General features: G+C 42.6%; 1 protein-coding gene across 1 annotated transcript in view; it reads left to right on the plus strand.

The window, feature by feature from the left end:
- The window catches only part of LOC122797217 (cytoplasmic dynein 1 intermediate chain 1-like), a 796,503-nt gene that overhangs the window by 188,501 nt on the left and 584,885 nt on the right, over positions 1-23,117 (plus strand). The window contains exon 3 of the mRNA XM_044066048.1: positions 903-962. Within this exon, the coding sequence (XP_043921983.1) occupies positions 903-962 (60 nt within the window). The remainder of the gene's footprint in view (positions 1-902; positions 963-23,117) is intronic.

Consider the following 23,117-nt stretch of genomic DNA (forward strand, 5'->3'; position numbering starts at 1 on the left):
AAAATGTTTTGATTTTAGCAAACAATCTGTTTCTTACCCACATCACTCATTTCCAGGCTCTCAATACATTATAGGCATCAAAGTGCACTGCAAAGGAAAGTAGTAATAATATGCTGTTTTAAAGTCTCTCATTTATGTAAAATATAAAGTATATTTAAGTTACCATGCAATACACTTGGCCTGTGATTAACTTTGTATTTTTTGGCGAACTCTAATATTATGCAGTTTACAACAGCACTGCTGGTTTGAATTTTACCATGCCATCTCACCACCAGAGGGCATATTATTGACATCACAAGCGACCATGGAGATTTAGATAGTTTTTACTGAACCTTAGAATATCAGTACTAGACCAAAAAATAAAAAAGCACTTTTGTATTTGCATTTACTGAAGGAATTGCACGTTTATAAGCTGTTTCCTGACTTGCTTCCTTAGTGGTTTTGCCTGATAGTTTATTTTTGGTTCAGTTGTGACTTTCATTTCTGATTTTACAGAAGGATCCCTTGTTGAGAAAAACGCTTGGAATAATAATAATACATGCTTCAGTTTAAATTTGTATAACAATACGTTAAAATACTTGACAGTGATCATTGCAGTTATCTTTGCTCACTTTGGACACATTAATCAGAATATAGCATTCTAGAACAGAAATTTCAAAGCAAGGAGAATGTGTATACATTTATTTTTTTTCCTCGGTATTCTGTGATGTTACTGTGACAGTTTCTTTCTAGTCCACGTACAGTATAAAAAAGTATCAAGAATGGCTGAGATCAATGTTTAACATTGTGTCTGATTGTGCATTGTTTCAGCTAACCTAACAATACAGCTAGCCTTCAGTTTAATAATGCATGTTTTTCCCTCCCTTCTTTCTGCATGGCATTGGCTGGTAACTGACCTATAGGACGCTACAGTGGGACACAGACCCTTCAGTGCTTCAGCTACAGACAGACTCTGAACTTGGGTACATATCGGCTTTTGTTTTATATATAATTTATTTTCTAGTTTGAATTGTTTGTTGTGCAATGCTTGTGTTTTAAGTAATACAGTATCTCTGTCCTTCAATTACATTTTAGTTAGTGTTTATTACAAACTGTTGCTTGCTTTAGGCTATTTTTCATGAAAGCTCAGTAGTGGACACTTTCATGCACAAAATCAGTATTTAGTTCCTGATGTCTGATTTTGATTTTTAACCACTTTTTGCCTCCACATCACATACTCCATTTTCATTGCTTTCTTGTTGGTTTTATTGCATATGCAGTATACACAGAATGGATTGCCAGAGTCCAGGATAAAGGGACTGGTCTTGCTGGACAGCACTGTATGTTGGGCTGTTCTCTGGCAGTTTATTGACCACCACAGTCTCGACATTATGTTGGTTTGATCTAAATATGTGCACAGTATAATGGGAGCAGAAACTCTCCACTGAGAATTTTTTAATGTGGGTGAATCCTCTGGAGGTCATGTCCACAGAGTTATTTGTCTTTGTGTATTAACCACCTACACAGTACTGAGTCGGTTTCTGATTTTGGAGGTGACCCGAGAGGAACAAACTCGCATTGATGGGTGAAGAACATAGACTGTACCCTAACAGTACCGCGAAACCAGGATCAAACCCTGGAAGTTGAGAGATAGCAAGCTTCTTTAACCAAAGCGCCATCTTACTGTAACTTTACAAACACACATCATAGGCAAGCAGCCACCATGAAACATAAATCTGTGAGTCACATGGACTCTGTTCAAAAGACCATAAAGCAAACCACCAAACATACCAGCGTCCTTGCCAGAGGTAACGCCATAGTGAGACACACTGATGTGTCACTCACCAGGCTGTGCAAATACAAGGTCACAGTCAGTTGTCTTTCAGATCCCAGGACTCACCACATCAAAGAAGCACATAGTCCATGCACCACAAGTACATATATGACACAATCATTGTACATGTGAGTGCATATGACTTCAGTTGTACATAACAGATCTCTTGGAATGTGTGTGAGGCAGGTATGAACCTTACCTTGAACAGAATTATACCATTACTAAGAATGATGCCACAGTGTGAACAAAAGGTAATGAGCTATTGAAATTGGCTTGGATTTTGGTGTTACTCCAAGGGGGTACAATATATATCAGCCTGGGAAAAGATGGTAGACCATCCAAATTGCTTTGCTAGGGATGACCACATTTCCCTTGAGGCTTCTATGTCCTGGCTAAAACCTTTTCCACCCCCATTGTCATTTGTTGAAGCAAAGTTAGTCTCTTAAAACTTCCAACATATCTAAACAGTCAGGGCAGCATTGAAGTATTTCTGCTCAATGTTAGAAGCCTTACGAAAAAACTCCACAGCCTACAAATACTAGATATCCTGGAAAATGTGGATATACGGATTATTACGGAGACCTAGTCCAAGAATGGTGATAGCACTCTGTCCGTGGAGTCCTTTTCTGTACAGGCCAACTGCGGTAGAAGTGGGAACTAAAGGCAGAGGTGCTTCTGTATTCTTAAAATCTCAGTGTAGACTCCTGTTAGGCAAGATAATGACTTGGAACTCCTCCAAGTCCAACTTGTGACAAAGGGTTTTGTTTGTAATATCCTAGGTAACTACAGGACTCCTACCCCATGGCCCATACCTACTACTAACCAGTATAGAGTCCTTTATGTATTAAGCCAAGCACCATCCTTCTAGGATATTTCAACATATCTCATCATCAACTGCGAGACTCGTAAATCCTCAAACATGTACACCCAAAGATTTCTAGACTCCATAAATAAAGACTCCCTGGACCATTTAGTCCACACCCCAACCAAGGGAGATAAAATTCTGGATTTGGGCCATGCTAATATATGACAGCTCTGTTCCTGGCTTACTGTAACCTCCTCCCAAGCAAATCGGGGCATAAGGCAGTCACATTCACCTTAAGACTGAAACCAGAATATCCACTAGTTTGTCAGTATTCAGAGACTTTGCAAAGGCTACTCTACTAAATCTGAATGATGACCAGACTAATTTCAGAAGCCCCCTTCTACCTTGACAATCCCACTATTTAAGCAGAATCCTTTACTGCCAAGTTCTATGCATGTATAAATATTTGCATAGATGCATCTGTCCCTGCAGAAACCAACACAATGCAAAATTCAGAATTATACTATAAATAATTACTATTCAAAAACAAGCACACTAATTGGATGGCCTATGTAAAGTGCCCATTGTAAGCCGAGCATAAAAAAGTCTGGCCCCTGAAGTACCATTGTGAGGCCAGACTTTCTGTTGGCATATGCTGAGGGACAGAGCAAAATATAAGATAGTAATTTAGGTACATTCTGCAAAACTTAAACGTATAGCAGTTTTTGTTATATTTTTGTGCAGTCTCTTGTATAATCTTTAAAATTTTAACAGACTCTCTGTTGCTGTTTTTTTAACATTGCCCAGACTGCTCAGAGCTAATAGTAAATGGTATTGCATATTCAGACCCATAAGACATGGCCAATCTATTAGTGGAGAAATTAATTTCCAAGCTCACCTCCCTTTCTATTCCAGTATAGTCAGTTCAAATACCCACCGACCCCCTTTTCAAATCATCCAACAGCAAGTTCTAGACACTATCTAACTACATCTATAGGGCCAGATAACATACTTGGCTACCTACTGGCTAGCATAGAACATGAATTGTCAAGCTCCCTTCTAGGTCAGAGTATGTGATATATTTTACTATTAGCTTTGAGCAGTGCTGGACATCATTTCCTAGATTTCTAACGTAGTTAACAAAGGCTTTGTGGTTATCTTTACCTGGGTGGCTGTTTTTAAATGCTCTCTGACTTTGGTTGGATTTGTAGTTTCTTTAGTTAGCAAGAGGGCTTTTGGCTTCTTGAGAGAGAGCGAGAGATTTACTTTTGCATGCAAGGTTTTTTTTTTTTTGTTAGGGCTGCTAGCGTTGAGCAGCAATAAGTTAATGATTTCTTCACTGTTTAGTTATATTGGAAGTTTAAGGAGATTGACTTTGCCTCAAAAAATGACACACTAGCTGTAAACGGGGCTTGTGGCAGATGAATGGAGAACTGCAGCAGTCACTGCTTTGTGCAAAGGTGTGCTGCAGCAGATCTGGTTAATTAGACCCAAAAGCCTGATCTGTCCTATCTGCATAGTTATAGAAATGATCATTATGGAACTAATAGGGATATAGATGACCAACAGATTTTTTTGACCCAACCTAGTTCTGATTCATTGAGGGCAGGCCCTACTTAACCTGGTTGAATTATTTGGAAAAGTCACTGAGGCAGTGAATGAGGGCATAGTAGTGCACATTGCTTATCTGGACCTTGCAAAGACATTCAACGCCATCCCACTCTTTGGCATCTTGGATAAATTCTCCTGGTTAAATGCTACCCCCCCCCCCATCTAACTCCCTGGATAATAAACTGGTTGACAAATAAAACACAAGAAGTAAGTAAGGATAGTTGTACCTCCACCAAAAGACCTGTCAATACAGATGTATCCCAGGGTGCAGTCCTCAGTTCACTACCTTCTGGCACTTACTTCTTGGAGTCCAGAGCTACTGTTAAGGGTTTATGGATGACCAGATTTGCTGATGACTGCAGACTGGATGCCTTCGTCAACTCCCCAGAGGATACCATGATCCTATAAGAGGGCCTGTACCAAATAAGTAGTTTGTGTCAAAACCATGTCTTAAAACTGAATGCCAGAAATGTATAATCGTATACTTCAGCAAGCATGATTTTGTATCAACCACTTTGACAACACTCCCTTGAAAACTGATACCACAGTTAGTGATCTGGGAGCCTATGCTAACAATGATTTGTCCTTTGATCACAACATAGGGCTCATTCCTAGGACCCCTCCTGTTTGTTTTATACTTCAGAGGTACTGGCAAGCACAGGAGGACTATGGCTGACCAAGTTCACAGACGACTGCAAACTAGGGGCCATAATTGATTCTCCGGCTGATAGACACCCTCCAGAGGGGTCTCACTGAGACGGATACGTGGTGTCAAAATCATGGCCTCAAGGTAAATGCCAAAAAGTGCATAGTCATCCCCTTTGGAAAAAATAAAGTACCCGCGAACTACCACATAAGTGGTTGCCCCCTAAATACAGAAAATGTAATGAGGGATCTGGGGACCCAAGTAAATAGTAAGCTCTTCTTTGATGGTCATATTGCCACAGTGGTTAGAAAATCCTTCTATGTGGCCCACCTAATCACAAAAGGGTTCACATCTAGAACAAAAGAGGTTATTGTGCCTCTCTACTCATCACTCATTAGACCCATCATAGAATACAATGGCCCATTTGGGATTTACCTTACAAGACACCTGCAACAGCTGGAAAGACCACAAAAGTACCTCACGAAGAGAATTACTGGCCTCAAACAGATGCCCTATGCAGCCCAACTCAAGAAACTCCAGCTGTACTCGGTTGCATACCGCTTACTCAGAGGTGATCTCTGCCTGACATACAAGGCCATGTCCAACCCAGAATTGATGGACATGCTCCACATAAAAAAAAAAAAAAAAAAATTCCCGGAGAGCCACACGCTCTAGAGATATAAACCTCACCACAATGATAAATAGGACATGCTGGAGGGGTAGATTCCTGTCCCAGAGACTCCCCATGCTTTGGAACAGGATTCCAGTATACATCAGGCAGAGCCCCTCACTAACACTCTTCAAGAGAAACCTTGACGGGTGGATCGAAAACTGAAAATTTACCCCGGGGATCACTGCAGTGGCTCTGCTGGACAGTGGCACAGGGAACTAATGGATCTGCTGGACAGAGGCACAGGGAACTAATCTAAGGGGGTGGCAAAAGCTAACACATTCTGGCTAGGCTTATAAATGCCTTTGGGCAGATAGGCTAGTACTTTACGTATGAACCTATATCCGTTATTGTAAGGAAGTCCCTTTTCTTCGCACGTCTTGTATTGAAAGGTATGGTGTCCAGATCTAGGGCCATTATTGTTACTCTGTACTTGGCATTCATTAGGTCAGTCAATGAGTATAATGCCCCTTTCAGTATGTACCTATTCAAACACTTGTCAAGCTGGAATGGCCATACTGCTCCTTCACTTGAAACATCAAGGGCCTAAATCGTAAACCGTACACAGACTGTCCGTCTTTTGTCTTCTCACTATCGTACAGGTTGCTGAGAGGAGACCTCTACTTCTCTAACAGACCACAAAAGACCCTGCTCTGTCAGACCTGTTACACATTTGGAAGGCCAGTGGTATCAGAAACACCCCATTGGAAAGACCTCAATCTCTTTTGCAAGATCAACAGAATATGCTGGAGGGATAGGTATGTATCACAAAGAATACCACTTCCATGGAACCAGCTCTCCTTCCATGTAAGACAGAGTATTTCTCTTATTCTATTCAAATGTAACGTGGACAAATGGATGAGTAACCACAAATTCACCCTTGGATATCACCAGTGGCCTTCATGGATAGGGGAAACCTGTTAAGTACCCCAGATCTACTTGTGCAGCCTGTCTTTGGAGATTCCTATTGGAGAATATAAGGGCTAGGAATTAGAATAGGAGTTTAGGGCTAGGCTTCCTAAGATCCTTACAGATTAATAAACTAGTGAGCCCCCTCTGACCCGATTATCTCATGCCATGCACTGGGGGGGCATGTCTGACTTCTGTGCTAAACTCTGCATTTGCAAAGTTTGGATATTGTACCAATTATATGTTATTGTAAAGTTTGGATATTGTACCAATTATATGTTATTGTAAAGTTTGGATATTGTACCAATTATATGTTATTGTAAAGTTTGGATATTGTACCAATTATATGTTATTGTAAAGTTTGGATATTGTACCAATTATATGTTATTGTAAAGTTTGGATATTGTACCAATTATATGTTATTGTAAAGTTTGGATATTGTACCAATTATATGTTATTGTAAAGTTTGGATATTGTACCAATTATATGTTATTGTAAAGTTTGGATATTGTACCAATTGTATGTTATTGTAAAGTTTGGATATTGTACCAATTGTATGTTATTGTAAAGTTTGGATATTGTACCAATTGTATGTTATTGTAAAGTTTGGATATTGTACCAATTGTATGTTATTGTAAAGTTTGGATATTGTACCAATTATATGTTATTGTAAAGTTTGGATATTGTACCAATTATATGTTATTGTAAAGTTTGGATATTGTACCAATTATATGTTATTGTAAAGTTTGGATATTGTACCAATTATATGTTATTGTAAAGTTTGGATATTGTACCAATTATATGTTATTGTAAAGTTGCTACCTTTAATAGCCGAAACATGTATATGTTTCTCATATTTTACTGAAGCAGTCCTGACTTGTGGGATTTCCCGCCATAGAAGCCCTTGGCCAGCTCTATCCAATGTCACTATGTTTGGGTATAAAGGGAACTGGCTGGTGCCATGACCTCCGTTCTTTCTTGCCATCAGAGCCTGAAGCAGAGTGCTACTCAGTGTTTGTCAGTCCATACCAGAGAGAGAAAATGTGTATAGCCAAGTACCCCATTGGGAAACTTTTTGGCCAGTATCAGAGAAAGTTAATAAATGTCTCAGCTGTTGCAAACTGATACCACACCAGAACCTTCGTTCTTTTTGTGTGATTTGTTTGGGTCCTTAACAAAACATTCTTAACTGTTCTGCTATGAAAGTGAGCACAAACCCATCAAGCATAGGGCTGAAATTCTAGCAAAACATGAGTTGTCAGGGCATTCATATACCAATGTCGTCCACTGGTCTAGTTGAAGTAGATTTCCCTAGGTGGAAAGGGCTTCAGACAGCACTCATTCTCAGTCGGACAGCCCTACTAGGCTTGTGATTGTTGAAATAGGTGAGGTGCCTTCACAGCCCCCTTCAACAACTTAGCTGGTGGCACAGGCCTCTGTTGAGACTCTTCAGAGTCTGATATGCCTCCAGGTTTCTCTACTTAGCTTGATGGTTGGGTCTGGGATCACTTCACAGGCCTTGGATGTTCTTCGTTTTCCATTGCTGCAGTCCTAACTATTGGGTATAGTCCGCATCCAGTCGGCCCGAATACCAGAGTATAAGGCTGACGTCGGTCAGGGCGCATTAGACTGACGTCAGTACGTCAGGGTACTAATGCGCATGACCGGCGTCATATCCTCAGTCTTTTTTGCCGCGTGGTCCGATGCAGAAGCAGTTTTGCGAGTGCAGGTTGGCATTCTGAAATATTTCCGAAACCGGAGTTTCAGACCGAATCAGAGTTGGCTAAGTACCCCGTTGGGGAACATTTTGGTTTTTTCTTGCCTCAGTATTTAACCGGATGTCAGAAAAAGTGAATAACTGTATTTCTTGTGGGAAACAAATACCTCATAGGGATTACCATACATTGTGTATACCTTGTTTAGGGCCCGAGCACGACGTTGTTGGTTGCCGCTCTTGTCCTAGATTTAAGAAGCGCACTATTAACAGGAGGTTAGATTGTGCCAGATTAGTGTTTGGGAAGCGTTGCAATTATAAAATGCCGTCGGCTGCTCCGGCGCCGCTTCGCCAAGAAGCGCAAGGACAAAACAGCGAAGCCTAGGGTTGATGAACCGGCAGTCCCGGACGTCGGTTCTTTAGGAGGCTCAGTGGAGCCTGAGGTTTTGCCAGGAGTTTCTATGGAGTCTCAGGCAGAAACTTTCCTGTTACAGGATGTACCCTCTCAGGAGGCAGGCCAGGCTGAGGGGGCTTCTCAGGTAACTATTCTTCCCTCTCTTCCCAAAGTAGTTAGAGCCTCTCCTTCTGTTGCCAGAACTTCTTTTAGAGGTAGGCCAAGTTCAGCTTCAGTAGGGGCTTCTCCTAGCATTTCGGGTTCTGTACCTAAGAAACATATGCTTAAAATGGCAGCAGATTGATTACTATGATTAGAGGTTCTATGGGCCCTCCTGATAAGAGGCCTAGGGTGGAACCAGAGTTTGACAGTTTTGAACAGGGTTCAGGGGCTTCTGAGTCTTCTGCGGAAGATTTGCAGGAGTATCCTCATTATTCTGATTCTTGTTTTTACCCCAGCATAGGCCCTTAGCTATACCTCCTGTGTTAAATGTGGTGGAAGATGTTTTTGCAGAGGCTTCCCTGAACCCTGATTCTTTGCCTCCTGCTCCTGTTAAACCTGATAGGTACTATAGGGTGCCCGAAGCTCATAAGTATTTGTTTAAGAGTCCTAGGGCGGACCCAGAAACTGTTTCTCAGGGGCCTAAAGGTGTTAAGGCCTCTGTGGTTAAAAATCCTGTTCCCACTGACAAAGAGGCAAGGGCGTTGGATAGGTGGAGTAAGAAAGTGTATACTTCTTCCACTCTAGCCATGAGAGCGTTGAATTGTCAGTTTCACATGCTGAAATATCAAAATTATCTCCTTTCACAATTAAAATCTAAGGTGGATGCTTTGGCGGAAGGTATTGATTGTAAAGAATTGCTGGATTTAGTTTATGTGTCTGAACAAGTGGGCAAGCATTCTTTGCAATGTGGTTTTGATGCTGTGCAGGCCTCCTCGAGGGTGGCTGCCACTAGTTCTGTTCTTCGCAGGCATGCCTGGTTGAGGGATCAAAATTTGGCTGAGCATGTTAAGACAAGGATTTTGGATGCTCCTTTACAGTCTGATGTGTTGTTTGGTTCACCTGTGGAAGCAGTTTTAAATAAAATGGAGGACAAAGCTAAGTCTATGCAAACTGTTAAAGATTTTTGCAGGTACAGCCACCGAAGTTTAGTAGAAATTGGCCTGCTAAGGGGTGGACATATCCTGCTTATGATTCCCAATCTAGGGGTAGGTCTAGACGTGGTAGGGGCAGGGCTCAAGGTTCTTTTAGGCCTAGAACAGGGAGTTCACCTGCTCAGACTTCTGGTGAGGACAGGGGTCAGTCCTTTCGTAAACAGACCCAATGACCTGCCTTTTCAGCTGCCAGTAGATTCTCGCCTGGCAGCTCCTTTGGGAGGACGACTGTCTCTTTTCAAAGAAAATTGGGATTTAATTACTCAAGACAGATGGGTGTTGGACATCATTCACCACGGTTACAGATTTTATTTCCATACAATGCCCCCTTACAAAGGCATGCCAGACGTTCCTCCTCCACAAAGAAGGAGGCTCACAAGCAAGTTTCTCAGTTACTCCAAATGGGGGCCATTCAGCCAGTCCCTGTATCAGAAAGGGGCCTAGGATTTTATTCTCGCATGTTCCTAGTACCAAAGAAGGGGAACACGTGGAGACCGATTTTGGATTTATCTCTCCTCAACACTTATCTGGACATTCCCAAGTTCAAGATGTTGACGTTACAACAGCTTTTACCCCTGCTGGGCAAAGATCACTGGATGGTAACTTTAGATCTCAAGGAAGCTTACCTTCATGTGCCTATCAGACTAAGTTGCAGGAAGTATCTGCGGTTTCGAGCTGGAGATTCTCATTATCAGTTCTCTGCATTGCCCTTTGGCTTATCTACTGTGCCCAGAGTATTCACAAAAGTTCTGGCTCCAGTGATAGCTTACTTCAGGCTACAAGGAATTCAAATCTATCCTTATTTAGACGACTGCCTGATTCTGGCTCAAGAAAAGGAAGACCTTCTACAGCATCTGGAATATGTTATAGCAGTGCTAAGATGCCTAGGGTATTCTGTGAACGAAATAAAGTCCAGTCTAGTACCCTCTCAAGACATGTGCTTTCTGGGTGTGAGACTGAATACAGCAGCCCAGATGGCCTTTTTAACCCCGGACAAACAAAAGAGTCTATCACTTTACTTCCTTCAACTATCTCATCAGTCCGTGCTGACTGCAAAGACAGTCCTTCAAGCATTAGGGTTCATGGCATCTTGTATTCTGGTGCTTCCCAATGCCAAACTGCATATGAGGAAGTTACAATGGTATCTCAAAAATGTATGGACACAGCACTGCCAGGATTTAGACACTGTCATTCAAATAATACCTTGCCTTCAAAGAGAATTTTTGTGGTGGGCTCAGGAATGTCACCTAAACAAGGGACTCTCTGTGACCCGGCCAGAGGCGAGTCAGATTTTAACGACAGATGCCTCGGATTTTGCTTGGGGAGCTCATCTAAATGGAATGTGGATACAAGACAAGTGGCCTGCCAGACTACAGCATCTACATATCAACATGAAGGAGATGTTAGCAGTCCAGTTTGCATTACTGGCTTTCAAGGAGTTACTTCTTCCAGGGCAGGTGTTGATTCTAACAGACAACACAACTGTCATGTGGTACATCAACAAGCAAGGGGGAACACATTCTTATCCTCTATGCAGGCAAGCAATGATTTTATGGGAGACTGCGCTAAGCTTGCAACTAACTCTTCAGGCAAGGTTTCTGCCGGGAGCACAGAACTCCTTAGCAGATGTGTTAAGCAGACAAATCATGGATCCCCACGAGTGGAAACTGGATCTTCATGTGTTTCAAAAATTGACAGTGTCATGGGGAACTCCAGACATAGATCTGTTCGCTTCTCCACTAAACCACCAGCTGCCACAGTATTGCACAAAGGGTTTCATCACACAGCTTGGAAAGTGGATGCTCTGTCTTTCAGTTGGAAAACCTTCATGTGTATGCCTTTCCTCCTCTGCCTCTTCTTCCAAAGGTACTATTAAAGGTCAGACAAGACAGGCCAAGGATGATTTTGATAGCTCCAGATTGGCCTCGGCAACACTGGTACCCACTACTACGGAGTCTGGTAAGGAAGCCTCCATGGCCTTTACCTCTGATTCCTCAGCTGTTATCTCAGAAGGATGGTCATCTGCTCAATGTCAAGCTTCACTCTCTTCATCTAACAGCCTGGCATCTTCTGTGTTGACACACAGCAGGTCTCAACTTCCTCAACAAGTTTTAAATGTGATTATGGAAGCTAGAAGACCTAGTACAAGGAAAGTGTACGCAGAAAAATGGAAGAGATTTTTATTTTGGAGTACAGCAAAGAATTTGCAGGTTTCGGAGCCTAATTTAAGTGTGGCTCTTCAATACCTTACTGAGTTATTGGACAAAGGTTTGTCCTTCTCTTCCATTAAGATTCATGCTGCAGCAATTTCAGCTCACTATGATTGTGACCCACCATTGTTTTCGCATCCTTTGTTCAAGCAGTTTCTTAGAGGGGCAAAGAATATAAGACCCCCACGTAGAGCTCCTACTCCTGCTTGGGATCTCAATTTTGTGTTGGAAAAACTTACTCTACAACCTTTTGAGCCTGCAGCTACTGCTGAATTGAAATACTTGTCATGGAAGACTGCTTTTCTGTTGGCTATTACTTCTGCAAGAAGGGTGTCTGAGTTGCAGGCCCTTATGGCAGTAGAGCCATTTTGATTTTCCATAAGGATAGGGTATCATTACGTACTAATCCTTCCTTTATGCCTAAGGTGGTTTCTAGTGTGGCTTTAAACCAAACTATTCATTTGCCTACTTTTTATGCAGACCCCCAAAATAAAGGGGAAAAGATTTTGCACACTTTAGATGTACACAGGCAATTGCGTTATTATTTAAGCAGGACTAAGGATTTTAGGCAGTCTCAGCAGTTGTTTGTTTCTTTTGCTTTGAGTTCACAGGGCAAGCCTGTGTCAAAACAGACTATTTCTAGGTGGATTGGCTTTTGCATTGCATTTTGTTATTCCCATCATGGCAAGGAGATTCCAGCTGGGATTAGGCCTCATTCCACTAGGGCTACTGCCACTTCAACAGCATTTCTACGGGGTGGCAACTAAGGATATTTTGGAAGCAGCTACTTGGAGTTCAGTGCATACTTTCTCTAAGCATTATCACCTTCCTATCTACTCTAAGTCTAGGGCTGGTTTTGCCACAGCTGTTTTACAAAGCATGTTGTCAGCTCCTACTTCTTTATGATTTGCCAGCCTCCCTTACCTCTGCTTTGGGATTCTACCCAATAGTTAGGACTGCAGCAATGGAAACGAAGAACATAGTACAGTTTTGTACCTACCATAAATGTAGATGTTCGAGGATTCCATTGCTGCAGTCCAATTTACCCTCCCTCCTTCCCTCTGTGTTTAGGGGTGGTTGTGTAGGTGAGTTTACATGCTTATATTTTTGTATATATTGTTCATGTTTTGGTGCAGGTATTTTGGGCCTTGTCTTTTTAGGGTCTTCTGACATCTGGGGCAAGAAAAGACTGAGGATATGACGCCGGTCATGCGCATTAGTACCCTGACGTACTGACATCAGTCTAATGCGCCCTGACCGACGTCAGCCTTATACTCTGGTATTCGGGCCGACTGGATGCGGACTATACCCAATAGTTAGGACTGCAGCAATGGAATCCTCGAACATCTACATTTATGGTAGGTACAAAACTGTACTTTTTGCATGATCCCTCTAAAACTGATGACAGCTGTTCATGTCATCAGGAGATTGCCTTCCCCTACTGCTCATGGGAGTTGGTTTTTCATCCCAGGTACTAGTGCAGAGGTCAGTCTTAGGCCTATACCCAAGGCCTCTCTCAAAAAAACTTCACCCACTTTACCTTAGCCTAGGCCTGCCAGCTCCCACTTTCACCTAGTTAGGATGGCTGAGGATTTGATTTCCTTGGTCAGATCCAGGTGTATCACTCCCCATGAAGTATCCTTGGTAAAGCAAAGAGGGATATACCCCACCACAGGAGGTTTATGACCCCCTCTTGACTCTGAGGATGATTTTGATCATGATGAGTCATCATTTGAGGAGGGGCATCTATTGCTTCCTATGGGGATTCTGATTCTGAGGAGAAACTTGCCTCAACTTCCCCCCAAGGATATTTCCTTTGGGAAAACATTGCATACCATGAGGGAGCAGTTCACATGGGAAGCTCAGGACTACTCCCAGTCAAAGAAGAGGATTAGGGAATTCCTAAATTTCCCTGAGCATAAACCCCTTGCAATTCCCCCAGTCTTAAATGTAGTAGACAATGTCTTCCTGGATTCCTCTTTACAACCAGACCATCTTCCCCCTGCTCCTCAAAACCAGATAGTTTACAAGATTCTGGATTCCCACAATCGCCTTTGTAAGACCCTTGTAGCAGATACTCAAGTGGTGACTCCAGGCCCTAAGGGAGCAAAAGCAAGCTCTTCCAAAAACCCTTTACCAACAGAAAAGGAAAGCAGAGCCGTAGTCAGGTTTGGAAAGAAAGTTTACACCTCTGCTACCCTTGTCATGAGGACTTTAGACTGCTGGTTTCATACGGTGAAGTGCCAGGAAACTATTCTTGATCAGATGAAACGAGAATTGAAAATAAGACCCTCTCAAAGGAATTAATGGATCTGTGCAGGTCCTGCTATAAAGTGGCTAAACTTTCTCTGCACTGCATCTATGGTGCCTTGGAAGCCTCCATCAGGACAGCAGCCACAGGAACTGTCATTAGAAGACATGCCTGGCTGATGGGAGTAGTCCCTTCCTGAACATGTTAAATCCAGACTCCCAGATGCTCCCTTAAATGAAGACTTTCTTTTTGGTCATAAGGCTGAAGCTGTCCTTAAGAAAATTAAGGATAAGGTTAAGTCCATGCAAACTGTCAAGGACTTCCTTCAGGGCCAACTTTCATGTTTCAGCTGGAATTACCCTACCAAACATTGGTCATTTCCAGCCACACAGTCTAAGTGTAAGGAAAGGAGCCAAATACAACACCAGTGCCCTAGAAAGTGGCAAAGACACCCTAATAGGCCTGTGGGATCCTCTCCCCAGGGCCCTAGCAGGGAGCAGTCATCACTCTATGGCACCCCCCCCCGCATCCCTCTTCCTCAATTATCCCATGCTTGGAGGAGACTGTCCATATTCCACAAGAAATATAACCTTATTAGCAGGGACGTATGAGTTCTAAACCTCATTCAAGTGAGTTTACAAACTCAAGTTCAAACAATCCTTGATTCGTTGAGGCTTCCCAGATATTCCTCCAAACCAAAAAGGCAGAAGCCTTAATGCAAATGGAGCTTCTGTGTGCTCAAGGCTCTGTGGACCTTGTACCAGTCTGTTTACAAGAAAAAGATTTTTACTTCAGACTTTTCCTAGTCCCTAGAAAAGAAGGTACCTGGAGGCCAATTCTAGACCTGTCAAGGCTCAACCAATTTTTACAGCTCCCAAAATTCACAATGCTAACGCTGCAAAAACTACTGCTCACAATTTCCCCCAGTGACCTTAGATCTAAAGGATGCATACCTCTGCATCCCCATAGACGAAGCACACAGGAGGCACTTGCACTTCATTATGAGGCATTTACCAATTCCATGCTCTGCCCCGTGGCTTTACTGCATCCAGCATTTTCACAAAATGCCTAGCCCCAGTGATGTCCTTCTGCAGGACAAAGGGAATTCAAATTTACCCTTACTTAGACGATTGCCTCATAAAGGCAACAAGCCTGTAGAAACTCAAAGCAGACCTGCTTTTATAACCAAAACGTATTAATCTCTTTGAGCTTCACCATCAACACCCAAAAATCACAAATGCAACAAACAGGATTGTGTTTCTGGGAGCTTTACTGGACTCGACTCTTCAGAAAGCTTTCCTCCCTACAGAAAAGTTACCTTCTAACTCTGTACTTCAAAATGTTCTTGGTTAGGAAACACCTTGCAGCCAGAATGCATCTCAGAGCCTCTGATATATGGCCTATTGCATTCTCATGATCCCCTGACCAGACTACATATGAGAAAACTGCAGTGGCACCTCAAAAATGTGTGGGGTCAACATTCTCAGTTTCTCGCCTTCAAAATAAAACTCTTTGCTTGACTCAGGAGAGAGTTTGCCTGGTTGGGTCCAAGCATGCACCCTCAATCCTAGCCTTCCTTTCAGGTTCCTCCCTCGGGGCCAAACTCTGACAATAGGTGCATCAGAAATAGCCTGGGGAGCCCATTACAGCAACTTCCAGACTCAAGTCAGAAGGGACTCAAAGTTCAAAAGCAAACACATCAGCCTAAAAGAACTAATGGCAGCTGAAAAAGCCTGACTGCCTTTAAAAAGAAATGGAAACCCAGAGTCCTCCTGGTAAAGACCAACAATACCACAGTTATGTGGTACATAGGCAAGGGGGATCCACTCCTATCCCCTTTGGCACCTAACCATGGAACTTTGGGAGACAGCAAACTCCCTAGGGCTGCACCTCATGACCCAGTAAGTACTAGGAGAAACCAGTGAACAAATGGATCACCTCAGCAGGAGCATGTCAGACCTCTCATGAGTGGCATCTACTTTGGGAAGTATTTCTCAGCATAGCTGAAAAATGGGGTGTGGCATGGATAGACATTTTTGGTAACAAAGAAAATGCTCACATGGAAAAGTTTTGCTCCAGTAACAAAATGAAGTCAACCTGGAAGATGGCTGCCTTTTCCTTTCCTTGGGCAGGCCTATTCCTCTATACCTTCCCCTCGGTGCCACTGCCACCCAAGGCATTGCTGAAAATAAAGGAAGGAGGCCTGAGGGTAATTCTAATAGCTTCAGATTGGCAGTGGCAGCACTGGGGTACCCTCTGTTACTCAGCTTAACCAACAGGGAACCATATCTGCTGCCCCAGAGTGGACCTGCTAACGCAGAACAAAGGGCACCATCATATATCCCAGCCTGCACACACTTAAATTGACAGCTGCTGAACCTTGGTTATTACTGGAGGATGAAGTTTCTACTTGTCATTTGTTAAAGATAAAACGGGAGAGGTGCTCAATCAAGCACTTATCTTCGTGGGTGATTCCTTGGGTTCTGCACCCTCTACCCTATATTTAGAGACTTTGAGTGCAACTGTAATTGACTTGCTTACTCAGAATGGGCTGCTGAGTGGTTGACCTCTGCTTCTTGAAGTCTTCTTCTCTTCTTACCTCCTCTAAGATGCACTTTCTGAGAGCCCTCCAATGTAGTTGGGGCATTGTGAACACTCAGATCCTAGAAGACACTGAATAAAACAAGAATACCTAATACCTTGTTTTCATGTTTGTGGGAGCACACCATTGGTGACCATGGTTTAATGTTGGTAGAAGGCTCCATGTTGTTGTGCCATGATCCATTGCCAGTTCAAGCATTCACCTCCCTAGGCACAGGAAGGTGTTACCTGCCAGCCATCACATGCTTGATGTTGGACAATTATTGCTCATGTCATGAACAGAAGCTGCACTCTGCTGGAACTTGGAGTAGAGAAACTCTCCTTTTCACTCCTCTTCCTGATGAGGAGATCCTGAAAATCCAGAGACCCATGTTTGTATCACTAATAAGAATAAGTGGCCTGCTTGTCTATAGCTTCCCTCCAAATGAGCCTTCCTCTGAAGAAATGCTCAGACTCTGGTCACGTATGGGCAACACTGTACCATCTCTGCCTTTGTTGCTATTAAAGATTGAATCAGTACTTTGGAAAGAAGAATGCTAAACCTTTGGGTATCCCTCCTGCAGAACCTATCGTGGAACCATGCAGATTCTGCTGCCTGTGTTCCTTAGACTGCTGCTGCCTTTTATAAACCCCCTGATGGAATAGAGTGACATACACTTACTAAACATCCCAAAGCAGATTCCTTCTTGATCTCTTTGGTCTGTCATATGCTGTAAGGACCACAGCTCCTTTTAATCCTCCTTGCTAAATAGAGTGCAAAGTGTTTGGCAGGGACATATAAGGGGATGATGCCTGCTACCTGGACCTTTATATCCCTTTACTCTCTCTTTACCTGTATGAGTTGCCATTATCTGTCCTTAACCAAGCTGTGGAGAAGCAGGTGCATCTACCTTGGTTATGGGTTTGAGTTTTGGATGATGGGTGGAGGATCCTTACGACTGCTTCTTCACTGCTTTTTTCAGATTGCCTGCTAAAAATATTGTGTGCACTGATGCTTTGAGCGTGGGTTTTGGCACAACAGTTGTATGTTAAAGTTTCATTACAATCTTTAGTCTTCTGCTTTGCTTTTAACCGAATTAATTTTCTGTCTCTGCATAATTTTTGCTACTATAATTACTGTAAATCTGGGATGTGGCTGAAATGAGTTTTCTTGGATCAGTTTACTATCCTAGTTGAAAAGAAAAAGTAATTGAATACTGCCCAGTATCTGTCATTGCAAAATGGGGATGGGGGCATTGATACCTGTCAGACTTCTGGACCTTCTGGTAGTTACCGTCTTTATGTGGGGAGGCTTCACAGGCCAAAGAAAACTCATTGGCTGCAATGGCTTTGTATCCTTACAGGTTCATGGGTAGATGTTAGGCAGGGAGTCAGACCACTAAGAACCTAGCCCAGACCACCCAACATACTTATCTCCACCCTCGAGGAAGAGGGTCAGATAATAACAATATAGTCCCAAAGAGAATCTGTGAGCTTCTATCCATTTGTTTGGGTTATGCCTACATCTGCTAGTGTTGTATCCTGTCATCAGTCTACAGTGTGCTGGACTATGCTTAGCACTTTCACTGGGAGATTACCTGTCCTCTGATGAAGCATTTTACAGTTTTCCATGATGGATGCTTCAAATTGCATTTCTCTAGTGCCGAAAAAGGGAGCTTCACATAAACATGTCTGAAGTATTAGTGGTGGCGATCCTTGCACTGGTGTCCGCGCTCCATACTCTGGAAGGAGTATTTAGACCAGAGCCTCATTCTGGTCAGGTAAACCAGCCCCTGATTTGGTACCTCAGCAGACAGGACTGCACTGTCTTGTACTTTGTGCAGAGATGCAGAGCAGGTTTTGCAGTAGACCATAAAATAGTACATGTCTGTAATAGCTGTTCAAATCATGGGGGGGTTGAACCTGCTGGTAGAGTCCCCCTCCAGTGTTCAGAGCTGAGTAAGAGAGAGAGTCAGTATCCTGTAGGAATGCTTCATCCCAGATATTGACCTAATAGTAAAGAGAGCTTAAGCTTCCGGTAGATTGACCTGTGTTGGGCCTGGTTGTCGCTTGGTAAAGACTTCACCAGGAACATGCCCTTTTTTGAAACTCATAGTAGGTGTCAAAAGTACATTCCTGCTGAAATCTTTAGTCAGTTTGGTTAGAGCTAAATCTTGCAAAATGGATGTATGCTTATTAGGCTTTCATTTCAGTGCAGTTGTACTGTCTCCAGAATTGCATATGGCACTTGTAAGGGGGGAGGCTTGAATTCAAGTAATTAAAAAAAAAAAAAAAAAACTCCTGATTTTGGGCTTAGCGCCCAGTTCTTGAATCCAGAAGTTGAGAGCTGTCGATTGAAGACCAAGTTTTCCTGGACTGTGAAAGGCATACGATGAAAACTGAAGTGAGCAAATTATACAAGTTATTGACCTTACTTATTCCTTTTAAAGTTATTAAACTACAGTACCTCCTCTCCTGTCACTCCTAACACAAACCTTTATTCTCCAGCACACACCTGCACATCACCACCTTTTCCCTCACCTCTGCCCAGCCTGACACCTAAATGTATCTCGATCCTTGTATCATACTTTCATTACCAGGGTACCGTAATCTGTATATCACATGGTCATTAGTAATTCCTGGCGTCTCCAAACAAGTATTCTGTGTTGTATCTCATTTTCTCTCATCTAGATGTCCGAAGCACTCTAGCCACTCTGTTACTACCATCTAATGAGAATATTTGGTTTGGTAATGCAGGGCAGTACTTTTAAAGTTTTTACTCATCACAGTTTGTGTCAAACTTGTGCTGTAAACCAATGTCTCAGTTTCAGCAACTGTATCCATTCCTCTGCACTCTTAAGCTATGTGAAGTTTTTCTTATGTTTTTAATTAACCTAAGTCATTGTTACCATTTTTTATTATTTCCACTTTTAATTTCAATGTGTGGTGTGTGTGTAAATAGCCTAGTACTTACCTATGAACCTATCTGCCCGAGGGCATATGTAAGCCTAGCCAGAATGTGTTGGCTTTCGCTGCCCCCTTAGATTAGTTCACTGTGCCTCTCTCCAGCAGAGCCATTAGTTCCCTGTGCCTCTGTCCAGCAGAGCCACTGCAGTGATCCCCGGGGTAAATCTTCTGTTTCCCATCCACTCGTCAAGGTTTCTCATGAGTGTTAGTGAGGGGCTCTGCCTAATGTAGATTGGAATCCTGTTCCAAAGCATGGGGAGTCTTTGGGACAGGAATCTATCCCTCCAGCAAGTCCAATTTATTGTTATGGTGAGGTTTAGATCCCTAGAGCATGTGGCTCTTGGAGATTTGTTTTTTTTAGGTGGAGCATGTCCATCAATTCTGGGTTGGACATGGCCGTGTATGTCAGGCAGAGATCACCTCTGAGTAGGCGGTATTCAACCAAGTAAAGCTCGAGTTTCTTCAGTTGGGCTGCATAGGGCATCTGTTTGAGGCCAGTAATCCCCTTGGTGAGGTACTTTTGTGGTCTTTCCAGCTGTTGCGTCTTGTAAGGTACATCCTAAATGGGGCATTGTACTCTATGGTGGGTCTGATGAGTGATGAGTAGAGGGGCACAATAACCTCTTTTGTTCTAGTTGCAAACTCTTTTGTGATTAGGTGGGCCACATAGAAGGATTTTCTAACCACCTTGGCAATATGATTATCAAAGGAGAGATTACTATCTACTTGGGCCCCCAGATCCCTTATTTCATTTTCTGTATTTAGGGGACTAACACGTATGTGGTAATTCACGGGTACTTTTTTTCAAAGGGGATGACTATGCACTTTTTGGCATTTAGCTTGAGGCCATGATTTTGACAGCAGGTATCCATTTCAGAGAGACCCTTCTGGAGGATATCTGTATCAGCTGGAGAATCAGTTATGGCCCCTAGTTTGCAGTTGTCTGCAAACTTGGTCAGCCATAGTCTTCCTGTGCTTGCCTGTACCTCTGAGAAGTATATACCGAACAGGAGGGGTCCCAGGACTGAGCCCTGGGGGACGCCACTTGTAACTGGTTTAGTCTGACCTAGAGCCTGCAACTCTCACCATGTGGGTTCTATCTGTGAGCCAGTTGGCAACCCATCTTGTGATGTAGGGGTTTATATTCAGGCTGGTGAGCTTGTCTATAATACCAGAATGGGGAATGGTGTTGAAAGCCTTTGCGAGGTCTAGGTAGGCTGTGCGGGACCTCCTTACCCTCATCTAAAACCTTGGTAACTGTCTCAAAGAAGTCCACCAGAGCATGATCTGCCCTTAAAGCCAAACTGGGTAGGGTCCAATGTTTGTAGGTTCCCAGTGGCTTTGTTAATGAGTTCCATGATGATGCGCTCCATAGCCTTGCAGACCAGGCTAGTCAGGCTTATAGGGCGATAGCTCCTGTGGATCTTTTCTCTGCAGGCCTTCCCTGAAAACTGGTGTTTATCCCAGTCGGATTTTTCCTGGTTATCAAAAATAAATAAGTAATGAATATTGATCAGCTGTAATCCACTGTGATTTACCTGAAAATATAAAAAAAAAATTACAACCGATCGGGTTACAACAGATAGGGCAAAAATGTTGGGAGCAATCAGAGATGTTTTGCAAAATCAGGAACAGTTGAGAGGAAAGTAAAACTCCAGGGAGACTCTCTTCAACCTCATTTTGATCTAATAACTATTTTCTCAGAAAACTGTTAGAATTTGTCTAGCAAGACCTTTTGTTGTGTTTCAGTCCTGCCACATGATCTGCATTCGATCAAGGGTCCACAAGCTTCCAAATATGCAAGAGTTCTTTCCTTTAGCAGTGATTCACAGCTTGCATTTCATTTGAAGTCAAACTGCTATTAGTTTATAACTTTGCCTTCTCTATTTTCAAAAACGCTACCCTATTCATTTAAAATAACTCTGGCTTAAACAATTTGGATCAGTAAAATCACTTAGTTTGCCAACAGGTGATTTGACCTTATGCACTCTGCATCCTGTTTTACAGTTTCATCTTTAAACTGTCAGCTACAATGAGAAACTTTAAAATTGCTGTCGTGTTTCTCCCTATCGGTCACCTATTGAAACTCTGTTGTACTTTCACATATACAGCCTTATTTATAGATTTTATATACATTTATCCTTACCTTGGATCCTTAGCCTTCCCACTATAGGGTGTGATAAAAATACTTATCTGGTATACTGTGCATATAAAAAAATAATAGGTTGCAGTATCAGAGCTACTAAAATTCCTCGTCCATTTGAAATAACATGCTCATAATCTGAGCAGGAACCACAGTGCTGTGGAAACACCTTTATCCACAGTGGTCAGTTTGCTTTGGCCATATCTCCTGCTGTGTACCACCTATTGCTTTCAATTCAGTGTCAGCCAAGTCAGTCCGGCTACCAAGGGCAGGTTTACCTGCTTCCCCTACAGGTTATGCACTTTTTAACAACAAATATAATTAAATAAAACACATTACTAGTGGAGCTACATGAGGAGGTGCTTGGTAGGATCTCCATTAAAAATGTTGGCGATAAATTAAGGGGTGGGCAGGTAGATCTAGCATCTTGAAGGTCTCACTTGAAGACATCCAGTCTAAGGCAGTCTATCAAAACATGGATCGTGTCTCTGAGTTATGCCAAATGACATCACCAGTATATAGGAGGCACTCAGGAGAAGATCCTTGCTAGTCTAGATGGCATATGAAAATATTTAAATTGGCACTGCCACACACAAAATGTATTTATGAGAGCATATTGCAGTACAGATACCAGGGCCCAACCGCTTTGCTAGGGTTATACTTCTGTGGAAATTTCTCTCAAACATCAGTGTAGTTTTGATGTAAAAGTATCTCCCTAGGCAGCATTACCTACATATATTTTTGGGGAGTAATACCCCCTTCTGTTCAAATACACACTTCTACAGCTTCTAACCAAATTAACTCATATGAGGCAAGCAAAACTGGAATGGAGAACCATCTTACCCCCCCAGCTTAGTTGCCAGTTTTCAGTAGAGAAGCATTTTGTTTTCTCTAACTTGAAATGTTTCTCAAAGATTCATCCATGATGTAATCACTCATCTGTCCATCTACCGTTCCCAGTAAAGCCCCACTCCCTTTTAGCATTGATCTAGCAGTTTCTCCACAAACCCCATGGTCCTCCAGTAACTAGTGTGCGATATCAAGGGAAAATCTCCTTTCCAGTCCTCTTTTCCTGGCTTATCCAACAATTTTACAAGTGAGTGCCAGAGTTGACAGCTGTTTATCATCCCGCCCCTCCTGCAAAAAAAACACATCATGAAAAGATAGGACCTCTAGTCTTCTACAAAGAACACAACTTTCCACTGGGTTAAAGATGGGGTCTAAGATGCTGTATATACAATGCAATACAA

The sequence above is a fragment of the Protopterus annectens genome, chromosome 3.part0 (genome assembly GCF_019279795.1).
Source record: "Protopterus annectens isolate FY-2018-M chromosome 3.part0, PAN1.0, whole genome shotgun sequence".
Lineage (NCBI taxonomy): Eukaryota > Metazoa > Chordata > Ceratodontiformes > Protopteridae > Protopterus > Protopterus annectens.